General features: G+C 40.4%; 1 protein-coding gene across 1 annotated transcript in view; it reads right to left on the bottom strand.

The window, feature by feature from the left end:
* Positions 1-14,029, bottom strand: part of TRPM1 (transient receptor potential cation channel subfamily M member 1) — a 79,477-nt gene that overhangs the window by 34,775 nt on the left and 30,673 nt on the right. The window contains exons 2-5 of the mRNA XM_027704388.1: positions 2,948-3,027; positions 1,969-2,164; positions 970-1,183; positions 121-245 (exon numbers count right to left, since the gene is read on the bottom strand). Of these exons, the coding sequence (XP_027560189.1) occupies positions 121-245; positions 970-1,183; positions 1,969-2,164; positions 2,948-3,027 (615 nt within the window). The remainder of the gene's footprint in view (positions 1-120; positions 246-969; positions 1,184-1,968; positions 2,165-2,947; positions 3,028-14,029) is intronic.

Consider the following 14,029-nt stretch of genomic DNA (forward strand, 5'->3'; position numbering starts at 1 on the left):
CTTTTTTTCAAGAAATTGTTCCATTTTAGCTCTTAAGCCTGCTTTAGAAACAGAGTAAAGTAATACTTCAAAAATATTAACAGTGTATTTTGTTAAACAGCTCTTTCCTTAAAGACTTACATCTTTTCCTATTAGATCTTCCTTGTTTTCTACAATGCCCCACGGTGCAATTCCTATGGCACATATTCGTCCTCTGGATTTGGAGGAATGATCTTTCAAGGCATCTCCCACGTGACGAATGACACCTGTGGGTACAATAATTGAATTCACTCTTGGCACTTTTGAGAGATCACTAAACAGCAGAACTTTCTTCTTGTCTCTCATGGAGCTGCCTGTTTTTCTGGGTTGCTTTCACTACCAACCTGGTATCGCTGTGCTAGAACATGCAATGCAGACAAACCCATGTTTTTATTTTGTTATAGCTGTGTGTAAATCCTATTATCTTTTCACATCCTCATGCTGAATTCAGTGAAGTCTTTAAAAGACTTACCCAGTGACTTAACTTGCCATAGTGTAATCTGTACCCTTGTCTGTCTCCAAGTGTGTTATTCAGTGGACACGAACCACAACATCAGGAAATACACTTTTAGGAACAGAAAGATCTTTGTACAAAAACAAACCATAAGAAGCTAAAGCTTGGCAAATTCAGAGTAGGAGACTTATTAACTACAAGGATAACCAAGCACTAAAAGAAGTGTATTATAACTACTGGTAGATTCCTTGCTACTGAAACCAGGGCTGAAATTTCTTTTCAGGGGAAACACCAGTAATGCAAACCAATACTGACCCAGGAAAATCTTATGGTCTAGGCTGGGTAGGAGATTAACACAAATGATTACAATGCTCCTTTTTTGGTCTAGTGGGCAATGACTTGTTCATGTAGACTTAAATCTTCTGTCTATGGGAAAAAATTAGTGAATGAACATCACTGAATTCTTAAGTAAACTATAAGTGATGGGAATTGCTTACCTGTACTAACACCACCAGTGAAAATCCAAGCCCCTGTGGTCATGGCAGCCTTTATCAGACCTTTTCCAAATACTTGCTTTAATTTAGGTTGCATTTCAAAGTTCTGGAGGCCTCCATGGACAGAGATTAAGAGTTTGGGCAGTTCCAGTTGCCAGTCTTTCACCATGAGATGCAGCAGAGAATCTGGTTTAGTGTCGTATGACACACGGATGTACTGCAAAGAGCAATGTGTAATATTATCACTCCACCTGCTCTGGAAATTTCTACTGACTGAGCAAACAATGGTTATATGATGCCTTTCATCTTGAAGAAAGTTTTATAATTTTCAAGCAACACAAAATTACATTTCTCTGCTGCTGATGATTAGAAAAAATGGCCGAAAACTTTCACAATTTACTATTCACTTCATGAACTTACTTGCCTCTCTTCACCTGCAAAACTGACTGCTATCAAGTGATCCTAAACTCTTATTACAAATCTGCATTGTTGGAAGCCACCCATTTAAAATGTCTGGAAGGTGTTCTGTACTGTTCCTATAACCTGTGGTTTGACAGCCACAGAGAAGCAATGACCTTCACAAGACAGGAGGCTCATGTTCCATTTTATCCCACTCACTGTTGATGTAGTTCTGTCTCTGAAGCAATGACCTGCCTTCTTCTCAGTTTAGTTCCACCACTCTGATTTCTGTTCAAACTACTACTCTATCTATGGAATAAGCTTATTTCTGCTTGTGAAAACAAACAGACCACCACTAACAAAACCCACCTACCTCTCCCACACATTTTGGACAAGTTTTTGAGGTGGGTTGTCTTGAGTGGCAGCCTCAGTAGAGAGATAAGAAAATAAATGAGCAAAGAAACAAATCTAAATTTGGATTAGTTCAGAAGAGAAGCAAAACAAAAGTTTCATAGAAGTCTGACTTGCTGTTACTTCTATTGCTAAGAAAACCCAACAGTCTGTTGAGCTGACATACCAGATAGAGTAGCCTGGGCTCCTTACCATGGCCTTGTTGGAATGTCCTCCTCCCTGGAATTCAAGGTTTCCATAGGCATCAGTTGGGTATGTTTGGGTGTGTTTACTGACAGACCATTTCTCTGGCTGAGCTTCCACTTGCTTCGTTTCTTCTCCATTTTTATTAGCTGTTATACTTGGAGGAGGTGGAATATGCTGGGTAATGAGCTGGCCACAGCAGCACCTGTAAGTTAAAATGTGAGGGGACTTTGATTACAGTATCTCCAATATAAAAGAAAACAGTAAATCAGAAATTAGATTTCCCTCTGACCACGCCTTGCTCTACATGAATCATAGAAACACCTCTCACATACACACCTATGCCAGAATTACCAGTCCTCAGGCATTTTTAACAAGCAAACATGAAAAATTTCACCTCACTTCACTTGTGTTACGCACTGGAAAGCTGTTCTAGGCTTAAGGACAGGCAAGGAGGAAGAATGCAAACAGGAGCACTGACCACCTGTTTCTTCCTCAGAGGTGGCAGCTCACACGTGGCTCCCATGTTAAGTCATCAGCTCCCGTGTTAAATCATCAGCTCCCATGTTAAGTTATCAGCTCCGATGTTGAGTTATCCAGACAAGATGGACCACAGTGTGGCTCAGCCATGCAGTAATAGCAACATTTGGACTAAGAATTGGAGTGCCCTGTGTATTACTGCTGGTGGTAATGTCATACCAGCTGTGAAGAATGGTACCACATTATTGCACCCTCGCCTTCAGAATTCAGGATTCAGGCTTGCAAAGCTAGGAACTAACAATTCCCTGCCTCTCCTGCTGCCAGCCTCACCCTCTGTGTCTGACACAGATTTCAGTGCAAGCATGACTTGGCTTTTGTTCCCCTCTCACCTCCCTTTAAGGGCAGTGAAGAAACTGGGTCTCAGTTTCACACATCTAAATCCAAATAAAGTCCAGTTCCTTCAGTATTTACCTTTTCTGTTGGCCAAAGCAAACATTTCAAATGTTACCTGCTAGTGTCTTTGTTGTTGGCAATTACATAGATGCATTCTCTTTTAGAAAAGGTCTTCTCTATCCAAGCCTTTTGACCCTAAAAAGAGAGAAAAAATAAAGAAATAAAAGTACTGAAATATTTCTGTGTGGCAGATATGGTAACATTCCCCTTCTGTTTTCAGCCACTAAATTCATTACATCACTTTTAAACACCAGATACATCTACTCATGAAGCAAGTAGGTGATGTGAATTTTCTATGATGTATAAAATTTAAACCTCAAATGTGAGTAAAAACCCTCATGTGCAAAGATGCTGTTTCTGAAGTTTCAAGGTCTACCACAAAATTCAGCTGCTGCTTCCTACTATAGTAAACAGTAAATGGACTCAAAGTAGTACCAAATATCAGCATGAATTTTGACATAAATAGATATTTACTCCAAATAACACTTTAGAATCATCCTTTGTGTGTAGAAATTGCTTCCCAGAAACTTTCCCTGCATAATTAAGTCTTCTCAAGTAACTTTTTCCTGTTGTAAATCCAGTTCCAGTCATTCCCAGGGCATCTTATCTGACCGAGATGTGTCTTGGAAGGAGCCATTCTTTAAACTGAAAGAACATTTAACAAAAAAAAGCACGAACTCTTCAGGTATCTCTGAAACAGGAGAAAGAAAACGACCTCCAAATTGTGTTGGCCTATTATACTGCTTGCAAACCAGAAACCAGACCAAGTTCACAGCCATTTTAAAAGCAGCAATGTGCAAACTGGAACAAAATCAGACCTGCACAAGGCATTTGCCTCTGTTTTGGAAGTGCAGTGGGGTTTGGGAACACTGAAGGGAGTGAGTGCAGCGAGTGCTGCAGGACAAAGCTTCACCCAGTTCCTCACTTGCAAACCCCAGACCTTCTCTGTCCCTGCAACCATTAGCAAGGCAAAGTATCATCACCACTGCAGTAATGAACCAACATTTCGTGGGGAATTTAATAGTCAACTCAAAACAGGCTTTTAATTTTAAAGAAACAAAAAAATGTTAAAACCCACTCACGATTTGATGACACTGACACCTTTGCCTTGCTGACAAAAGTTGCCTCTTCTGAGTTTGAACTAGGAAATCATGTCTTTCCAAGTAGCAAGCAAATGTTTGCTCTGCTTTAGTTTTCTCTGTGGAAGTGAAGTTAAATTTTTGCAGACACAAAAGCTAAAAATGACATGAGAACTTTCAGGGTGCCTTCAAAAAAAAAAAAAAAGAAAAAAAAAACTAAAAAAAAGGAGGGGGCTTTCCTAGAGAAAGTAACCAAAACCTTGCTGATTTTGGACTTGAGAAAGTTAACTGTAGATGTCTTTCAGCCTGGCAAGAGCTCTGAGACCAGCCTGGCCCCCTCAGTGCTGCTCAGTGCACGGCATGATGAACAGAGGGTGTAATAGTTGTCTTTTTTTATGTGAGGCAAGCGCTGTCTCTGAAGTTTCTTTGTTTGTTGACTTGTTAGTTCCTGTCTGGCTTCTTCATTTCCTCCATTATGTCTAAAATAATAGGGGACTACTTGCAGTTCCCTCACTTCAAGTAATTGCAATAAGTTGCCAAATGAAGCTTCTACTTCACGAAAAATCTGTCCACAATCTGTGCAGGTCCACAAACATTTGCCTCTTGCAGGTGCCTCTGAGCCAGTCCCCCCTGACAGGCAGTGGTCTGACAGGTCCTGCACCTCTGCTCTCCACTTTAACTGACTGATGTACCCAGGCAGAACCACCTCATTTCATTTCCAAAGGAGCTGTTCAGAGCTCAGAGCACCACGGAGAGAGGAAGAGGAAAGGACTTGTTACATAAAGCTACAATTTCACTTGCTTCCAGAATGAAAAGGCATGCATTTCAGGCATTTAGCATAAAGAGATTGACTGTGAAATATGAAGGAAGAGAGAATTAAATTAATGTCTGAAGCCTGTGTGGTTTGGTCAGCTCTCCCGTCTTGACTCTATAGGGCCCGTCTTTAATTGAAACTAAAAAGGTTCTTTCCATAAACTTTCTGGCAAGGCTTTTACAAGGAGACAAGTTTTAGCAAAACCATTATTCAAAATGGAGCATAGAAAATGCTTTTGTCCTATAGCATCAGAGTCCAGTTCTAGAAAAGCAGAGAAAACAGCCCAGACAGGGAGATCCACGAGGCTCTGTGGTACATGGAGGTGGGTGATTCCATCAATAAATGCCATTTACCTGTTCAGAATCAGATTTTGCTAATTCACAGGCTGTTCAAAATATTCAGAGAGCCAAAAATAGTCTATTTTATTGGAATTACAGTAATTTTTCCAAATTAATCAAAAGCCATACAGTGTAAAAATTCACTGCTGTTTTACAACCGTGTCCAAAGTTGATACTTCTGCTCATATACACCATACTAGTTTATCATCTTTAACATTATAAAATGAGCTTAACAGGAAACTGTTACAGAGCTAACATAATTTCTGTACTTTTAAAATTATATATTTAAATTTTTAATTAATTTAGGTTTTGTCATTATTTTACATATTTTAAATATATCCATTTTCCCCCAATTAAAACTTTTGACTTCTGTGATAACTTCTTGACTAAGTGACACAAAAGCCCAAATGAATCCCACAGTACAGGAAATACTCTTCAAAATAAAAATGATAACAGATGCTGCACATTTAACTGTTCTGCAGGGAACACTGGAAAATGCAATCTAGAAATATCCAAATAAATTTTTACACATGCCATTGAATACTGCTTTACCTTATTCCTCACAGCACAAAACACAGACTTTCCTTTGCTATTTTGAGTGCTTCATGTAGAAACAGTTAATTAACCATTGGATTAAGTCACAGACTTAATATCTGTGTTTGGTTGCTTCTTGGAATCTAAAATGAGGTCTACAATACAGCTGAGCTCTCAGCTGTGCAGTTGTTCTTAAAACCCCTCTCACAGAAGATCTATTATCTACTGCTACATTGAAAAAAACCTTCCATACTCACCCTAAAACCCCGTTAGAAATCAGGCACTGCAGGCACTACAGAGGGACAACACATTGTGCTCTACTGGCTTATTTTTCTGTGCTAATGAGAGGAAGGCAAAAGCAGGCATTACAGACTGGGGAAATAAAAACCTCAGCACATTTGGTCAGCCTTTGAAGTTTCACTGCTTTTGTCTATTTAATCTGCTTAACCAAAGCTTCATTATAATCCAGTGCAAATACTTGAGCAGAAACATTTACTGTCAGAAAACGGGGCACTTTCTTTACTTTATACACGTTCTGTACACTTCTCTGCACTGAAATGTACTTGGTTTCTCAAGGAAAAATATAAGTACACATACTGTCTGTGGTGAGTTTGGAAAAAAAATAAGCACTTTTTAACAGCCTTGGACTGGATAAACTGTTAAAGGGCTATGACAGATCAGCTACAGCTTTTAGACCAACAGCCAGTGGGAGTTTTCCATTCGCTGCTAAGAGAAGCAGAAAAAGGAGATCCCAACTTTTTGATAGTGGGGAAGTTCAAACTTGCTTTTTATTGCAAATCCTGAATGTATTAGTTAGAATCTAGTTTTGAAAAAAAAAATAATTCAGATGTTCAGTGGTTTATTTTTTCTCCTTTATGTAAACCGACAACGGGTCTCCTAAATTTTGGTCAAAACAAAACTGCACCACTGTTAATTCTTATACTTCAGCCTGGAAATGAATATGTTGCCAAGAAATAGTGTAAATTAATACTGGATTTTTATTATTCCACATTACGGATTTGCTTGCTGTCTTTAGCTTTAAAAAGGTCCCCTCCCGCAGAAAGGAATGGAAATCAGTATTGCTGGTTTGTAAAGCATGGGATAACAAAATTAAGATCCTAAAGCACTAGTCACCTTGCTAATATAGGCACTAATAAACACAAGAATTAGTTCTACAAAGACCAGTTATCCTTTGACTGTAGCAAATGAATGACACTATTTGCTGAAAAACTGCATATCGAGGGCTGCAGCCAGGCAGCAACTGAAGAGAATTTTCTCTCGCCACCACACAGAGAAAATTCCAGTTTGTCACTAAATTAGCATGACATTTTATGTATTTCACTTCATATATAACCTACCATTCAATGAACAAGTACTGGGCCAAATTTCAGGCTGTACCAAAGCAAAGCCTGCAGCCCTGTCTCACTGCAGCTTTATACAAGAGCAAGGGGTGGGTATGGACCAACAAATGCATCTGGGTGGAAATCCAAGGTAGGAATCGACACAGGAGAGGAAAGCCACTGGAAATGTCGTGCTACAAACTCTTACATGACACTGTGTCACCAGAAGCTGTGACTTTCAGCTGACAAATAATTCTGCAGGGTAGCACAGCAGTGATTGTGGAGAAGCATTAATGACAAAACTACCACCAAAGGGAGTGAAAGAACACGGGGAGTGAGTGGGGCAGGGATGAGGGACAGCCGTGTCACTGTGCACATCCAGAGCCTGCACCCAGCCAGCCCTCAGCCCAGCAGCCAGCCCTGGGACCAGCCACGATCCCAGCGATGCTCCCGGGAACAGGACTCGTGTCCCGGCTGGATGGCCCGGCTCGGTCACAGGGGGTCCCTGCAGAGCACCCGCTGTCACAGCCCTGGGGCACAGAGCACAGGCTCCACAGCTGCTGCTCAGCACACCGGGAATGGGAACAGCAGGGCCCGGAGCACGGAGCCAGGGACAGGGGCGGACACCGCAGACAGTGCCTGGCACACAAATGCACCGGGGGAGCAGGCAGGGGACCAAACAAATGCATGTCATGCATAATACAGGGTTTGACAAAGCTGTTCAGGCTAAATCAAGCACAAAATAATACAAAAATGGAGTTGGCTGGGCAGCAGAGTTCACATCTGTGGACTAATACAAATTACTTTCACCAACATCTTGTTAAGATGTGGATTGATTATTGCCATTTTTGGAAACATTCGGCTGTAGCCCTGTTGATACCATCTGACCAACTCTTCATGGTAATCCTCCCTTGGTTTGTAGGATGCTGCAAAAGGTGGTATTAGCAGGGAAATCAAATCTCAACTGTGTTGCCCAATTATTTAATTAGAATGCTCTACAGAATTAAAATGGGATATTTATGCCAGATTTGAGAAGAGGGATGTTTGCTTTGATGAGACAGTGAGAGAAAGAAGGAATCTGGATGTGGAATGAAATTCATCTCGAGAGCATGTGCACGATGTGTGCACAATGCCATGGAGGTAACCACATTCACTTCCTCTCACTTGAGAGAAAATAAGTAACAATAAACTGCTGGGAGAAAAAATAAATAATTATATTTGCAGAATCCCTGTTATCTGAATATTGCCATTAGAAAGATTTCTATTTTGTGCTGCCTTTAAATGCAACATCCCAATTACACTATCCACCATTCTTTTCACTTTGAAGGAACAATTTTTCCAAGTGCCCAGCTAATTAACCTTTCAGATGATTACTGCTACCCAGAATGACTGTCCTCCCAATAACAGAGCTCTTGCCTGGAGAAAAATACTCCAGCCTATGTGATGGATGTTAATAGCCAATTTTGCAGACACTCATGAACTGGTAAGATTCTACTGAAAAGTTGTTCATGGCTAAAAATACACATGGCATCAAACCCTAATACTATTTTAAATTTGTGTTATGCCACTAAGAAGCCAGAGCCATAAGCAATGTCCCCAACTACAGGACACAGTGACAGCTTGCAAATTTATACTAGATTTCCACAACTCTAGTTTGCAGGAGTTCTATCCAGAAGCTACTTGTACAACCAAGAATAGCTTTTGCAATTATTAAAATATGAAGTACCAAGCAATACACAATAGAAAGAAGATCTCTTATACTCTTTGCTATTAAGTACGGCATCAAGAAGGGATTTGTAACAGTTGCAAGATTCTTTCAAATAAAATACTATTTGCTCGAGACAATTCCTCACCCCACAGTATTTTTTGTATGGTTCAATCTGAACCCGTGCTCTTGTAGCCACCTTGTCAGGGAGCCATTTGCTCTGTGGTGGAGCCCGAGGCACACCAGGATGGCAGTGTCAGTGAGCAATGTTGTTACTTCAAACAGAGCCCAGAAATCCCTCCTGCTGGTGCTGTGGAAACCAGTCAGTGGTGCCATGCTGCACAGAGGGCTGGAACGAGCTTCCATGCCCTCATTACCTCTGTGTTCCCAGCAAGGCACGCAGCAAACACCCGCTGAAACAAAAACATTACTCCTTTTTCTCTCCACATTCATTAACTGAGGGACACAGCCCACAAAGCAGACAAGTAAGAAAGTAACAAGGTCTCTTTTTAAAGTTAAGACAGTTCTGCTGCATCTCTCAGAGAGCCACAGCTCTTCCCCACAGGCTTTGCAGTGTGAAAAACAGCTACAGCCTCAACCCAGAGAGACCAGCTCGCTCCGAAATGGTGGATGAGCCCAGTTCCAGCTCCAGCTCCAACCATGGAGCCACATCAGTGCAGTGTGTTGGATGAGCTCAGACACACTCCTGAGAGGCAGGCACAGCTGCCTGGGCACAGCTCAGCAGTGCTGGAACTGCACAGCTAATGCAGCTAAAATAAAGCACCTTACAGGGGCACTGGGGGTTAGCACGGCATGGCCTGGCTCAGTTAGGACAGCATAGCTGGACTCGGGCCTTCCCTGTGGAGAATGTACCTCGTGTACTTTTGCAATACAGATTTTTTTTCTGTCTGTAATGCACAAAGACACTGATCAGGTTACTCACCACATCTACCACATTTTAAGGTAGCAAAAGCCATTCCTGCCTCACTTTTCCTTGTCCCTTACTGTACCAAATTTCAGGGCAGACATGACATTGTTCATCTCCATTTGTTACCCATACCAGTTCTGTTAACAACCTGCCAAATCCTCCTCTTGCCTTTAGGCCTCTGGTGCTGGATGTTTGGGAGATGGGGAACACAGACAGATATCCATACTGAGCCTTTGGACTTCTCTCCCCAAAGAACCTCCAGCCTATAGCCAGTTTTACGCCCAGATTTTAATGAATGGCAGAGCTACAACACACACAAACCAAGATGCTGGGATGGGAAGTGGTGAGCAACTTTATCCATGGGTACTGGAGCCACATCTGCCTGCAAGGGACCACTCTCAAGAGGTCTGATACAGCACAATGGATGAGCAGGGAGAGAGAGGCACTAAACAGCCTCCAACATTATGCCAGTCAAAGTAGCCTGGTATTTACTAGTTTCTTCTATAACATAGTTTGCTGATAATTCTTATTTGAAGTTTTAAGATGACCCTGGTATCCAGCTCTGACAAGGCTCAGGAATGGGTTTTGTATTGTAGCAGTTACCTGTCTTGGTTAATGTAAAGACTCTGGTTCTAAAGGAAGTCAGGGTGCCTCCAGGTTATTTGCATGTGGGATATTTCTCTCAAAGTATTCTAAACTATGAGCCTTTAGTACAGGCTGTTCTGACCTGAAATAGAAAAATGCTATTATAATGAAAAGCCCTTGGATTCCACACCCTCAACAGCCAGTCTTCCTTTGTGCAATCCATCAACACTTATGAAATCCTAATCAACATGACAAGGTACTCCCCTCATTAGAAAACTAAGCCTATGAATAGTTCTAACTAAAACTACCCACATGTTTAATTCTCCTGGTTATTTGTGGTTTAGAAAATTGTGTCAATACATGTTCATCATGCCTAAAAACAAAGACCAGCCTGCACTTAGTGAAGCAGATGCAAAAAGCATTGAATTGGTCTAAGACTATTACCTCTATCAGAGAGATCTGTGTCATTCAAGTCCACATTATTAAGAATAATGACTATTAGAACATGAATGATCAAAAATGTGCCATTTGGAAAAGGGGTTAAAAGTATAAGCACTTCTTTGATATAAGAAGTTACAAGTTACTCTTTCAGAGATAACTTCTATACAACTTCTCACCGGTCAGCTAAACATGTTGATTTTTCATAAATGATGTAATAGTATGGTTTGAGACCTTTTCTTTAAGAAATGGGGCAAACCATGAGTGAAAAATATCTGCAGAGAATTACTACATGTTTTGAGAGATATTATTCATCTATGAGAGTTTCTTGTAAATGTACAGTTATAATTAATACTAACTGAAGTGCAGAGCTCCCTGAACAGGTGGGCTTGGAGAATTTATTGTAGTGACATTTTCAAAATATGGTGACAGAAAGCCACCACTTAAGGCATACTGATAGTCATGTTAATAAAACACACTTTAAAATTACTGCAAAGTAACATTTTTATATTCACAATATAAAGAATATATGCACATCTCTGAAGTCTTAAAAATCTGGAGATGCTGAACAAATATATATTTTGGGAAAAGATACCATAAATATTTAATCCTCTCTTCTGCATTCTGTGAATATGCTCTTTTTGCAAACACATACATAATACACTATTTGGCCAATCTGTCCCTTCAGAAATGAACATTAGTTTGCTGTACAGAGTTTTCCTGAAAGCAAAATTCTTCAGGTAGAATTCTGATAATGGTTTGAGCTGTTGAAAATTAGCAACTTTCTGTGGCAAATTTTATCCTGGATAGAGCAATTCTTTTCCAGACATCAGCTAAGACCTAACACCTTTAATAGAATATGCCACAATCAACTGCATTTTATTCTTGCCGCTTTCTGCCATTTTCAAGAAAGAATTTCCAGCTACTTTAACTCTTGGGCTGCAGGGTTTGCACAAAATTATTCCTTATAATCTTTCAGAAATCCTTATGAAAGTATTGAAATTCAGGGATTATATTATTTCCCACATACTCCAAATATGTATGTTTAAAATACTGTATTATATGTACCTGATAGTTGCCAACATTCACTGGAAAATTTCTGAAAACACAAACACTTCAGGACTGAAATAATTACAAAGGGCAAAGGCAATGGGAGATTTCAGAGAGTTTAAAGATAAAACAGTTTCCAGAAAATTTGGTCAATCCTCTTTTCAGTCCTTATGCATTTAAAACCCCTGAGTGGGGAGCAAAGAGAATTAACAGGTGCCATAGGACCAGAAAACAGTATCTCCATTGATGTTCCTGGACTTGATTTTTCATGGTGTGCAACCCATTGTTGCTTCTCTTTAAAATGCTAGCTGCAGTCTATCTATGATCTGAATTAATATAATAGTGGGGGAAAATTATGGTAAGGGTTTCAGTTTTCTGGATTTAATGTATTATCAAAAATGGGAAAGAAACATTTTAAAGCCTGGATTAGGGGAGTTAAAGGAGACTTTGAACAGGGCAGAAGGTGTGTTTGTGTCTCTGCTCAGTGGGGGAACACACGGATATGTCCCCTGGAAGCTTCTGGTGTGTGCCTGCTCCAGACCCCCAGCAGAAGGGGCAGGAATGACTCAAGAGTGGATGGGAGCACCATTCTTTGGGGCTGTGATTTGAAGAGCAAGGGGGTAACAAGAGCCAAAACTGAGCTTCCTTGGCTCCTCAATTACTTGTAGATTGGTACATGGATACTCGGAAATCACATGTTGTTTGGGTCTTGTTAAAGGAGTTCTTGCACTTCTCACCTCAAGCCCAGAGTGCTTGCTGGCAGAAATGCATTACTTCAATCTGCAACAGCAGCACTGCTGATCCAAATGTGAGGGGGCTGCTGATGTTTATCAACAGTTTTCCACTGGGAATCCCCCTGTGCTGCCAACTCTCACTGAGGTAAGGAAAACCACCATAAATGGTGCCCTTTTCTGATCTTAGACTTCCATAATACCTGACCTACCATCAGACCTTGGTAAACTCAACTGGAAACAAACACACACAGAAAGAAGCTTGTTGTCAAAAGTGAACTCCAGAAAGTGTTATTGGCTAATTTTGAAAACTGAAACCCCCAAACAAAGTCCCAACCTACAAAACAAAGAAAACCCCAGAACTCCATCCCTGTTCCTGCAGAAGGAACTCTAAATTCACATCCAAAACACTGAAATATGTAAGATACATGATCTCTGTTTGCCAGCATTTCAACATCTTATTACTGTCCTACCCCAGCAACTCTCTGTTTTGAAACATTTTGAGACACCTTTTCTGGACCTGAAAACTCATTTTGTCTTCTTGCAATTAGTACTTCAGGTATCATGTTATTCAAAACAAATGAGAAATCTAGGAAGTAGTCTAACCAGAACACTGTCATTTCACCTGACTGTCCTTCTCCAGTCAATCGTAGGTCACCACACGGCTCCTCAGTGCACGTTTCAGTTGTACATATCACTGGTACAAAAGGTAGCAAGGCAGAAGACAATCAGGAATGAAATGAAAAATCATTTAAAATCATGTCCTACCTGCTTGTCCCTGGAAGTGTTTCAGAGTTTGGAAGGATGAGTTACATCTAGAGTAAATAAAGTGCATTTAACTCTGCGCTCCTGTCCCATCTTTCTGTTTATTGTTCAGACTTCTCATTCATCTTACTGTTAGGACTTCCAGTCTCTCTGAAGTTCATGAGAATTCCCAAGGAGATGGGTTTCCACCACTTTAAGAAGAGAATCTCATATGATAAGCATGTGAGCAGCTTCTTTGTTCAAACCAATCTCATGACTCCCTTTGAAGGTAATCCTTTAGAAGTCTCATGACCCATCTCCCTGCCCAGAGGGTATTTTCATCTCATGGTGGAACAAGGCACAACAAATCTACTTTGATAGTGCCCAAATCTCCAATTTGTGAAACCTCCTTTCCCCTCTTCAAACAGTGGATGTACTTGCTGTAAAAATGCCGGCACTGCAGAAAGGCTAAAGCAGGAGCTGAAACTTTTAATTTGAAGTATCCCCTCCCTTCTGCTAAAATATCAATGCTATTTGCATAATTGAGACAATTGGACATAATAGTCCTTTCAAGGGTCCTCATTAGATGTACAGCTCTACATTCTTTGAAAAGAAGAAAAAAGGAGGTCATACAGCATTAATTATATCTAATCCTTTTTAGAACAATTTGAAGTTGGGCAAAACGCTGCACTAAAACAGCTGAAGTTGTAAATAAGCCATTAATTTTGTAACTTTACATATCACATGCATTTTTATACCCTGCTCCTTTGTCAATATAATTAATTCCTTTGCTGAAAAGAGCTTCTTTTTGCATCTTCTCAAACTTTAAAACCACTGATAGCAAAGGACCC

The sequence above is a fragment of the Neopelma chrysocephalum genome, unplaced genomic scaffold (genome assembly GCF_003984885.1).
Source record: "Neopelma chrysocephalum unplaced genomic scaffold, ASM398488v2 Primary Assembly neopelma1_274, whole genome shotgun sequence".
Lineage (NCBI taxonomy): Eukaryota > Metazoa > Chordata > Aves > Passeriformes > Pipridae > Neopelma > Neopelma chrysocephalum.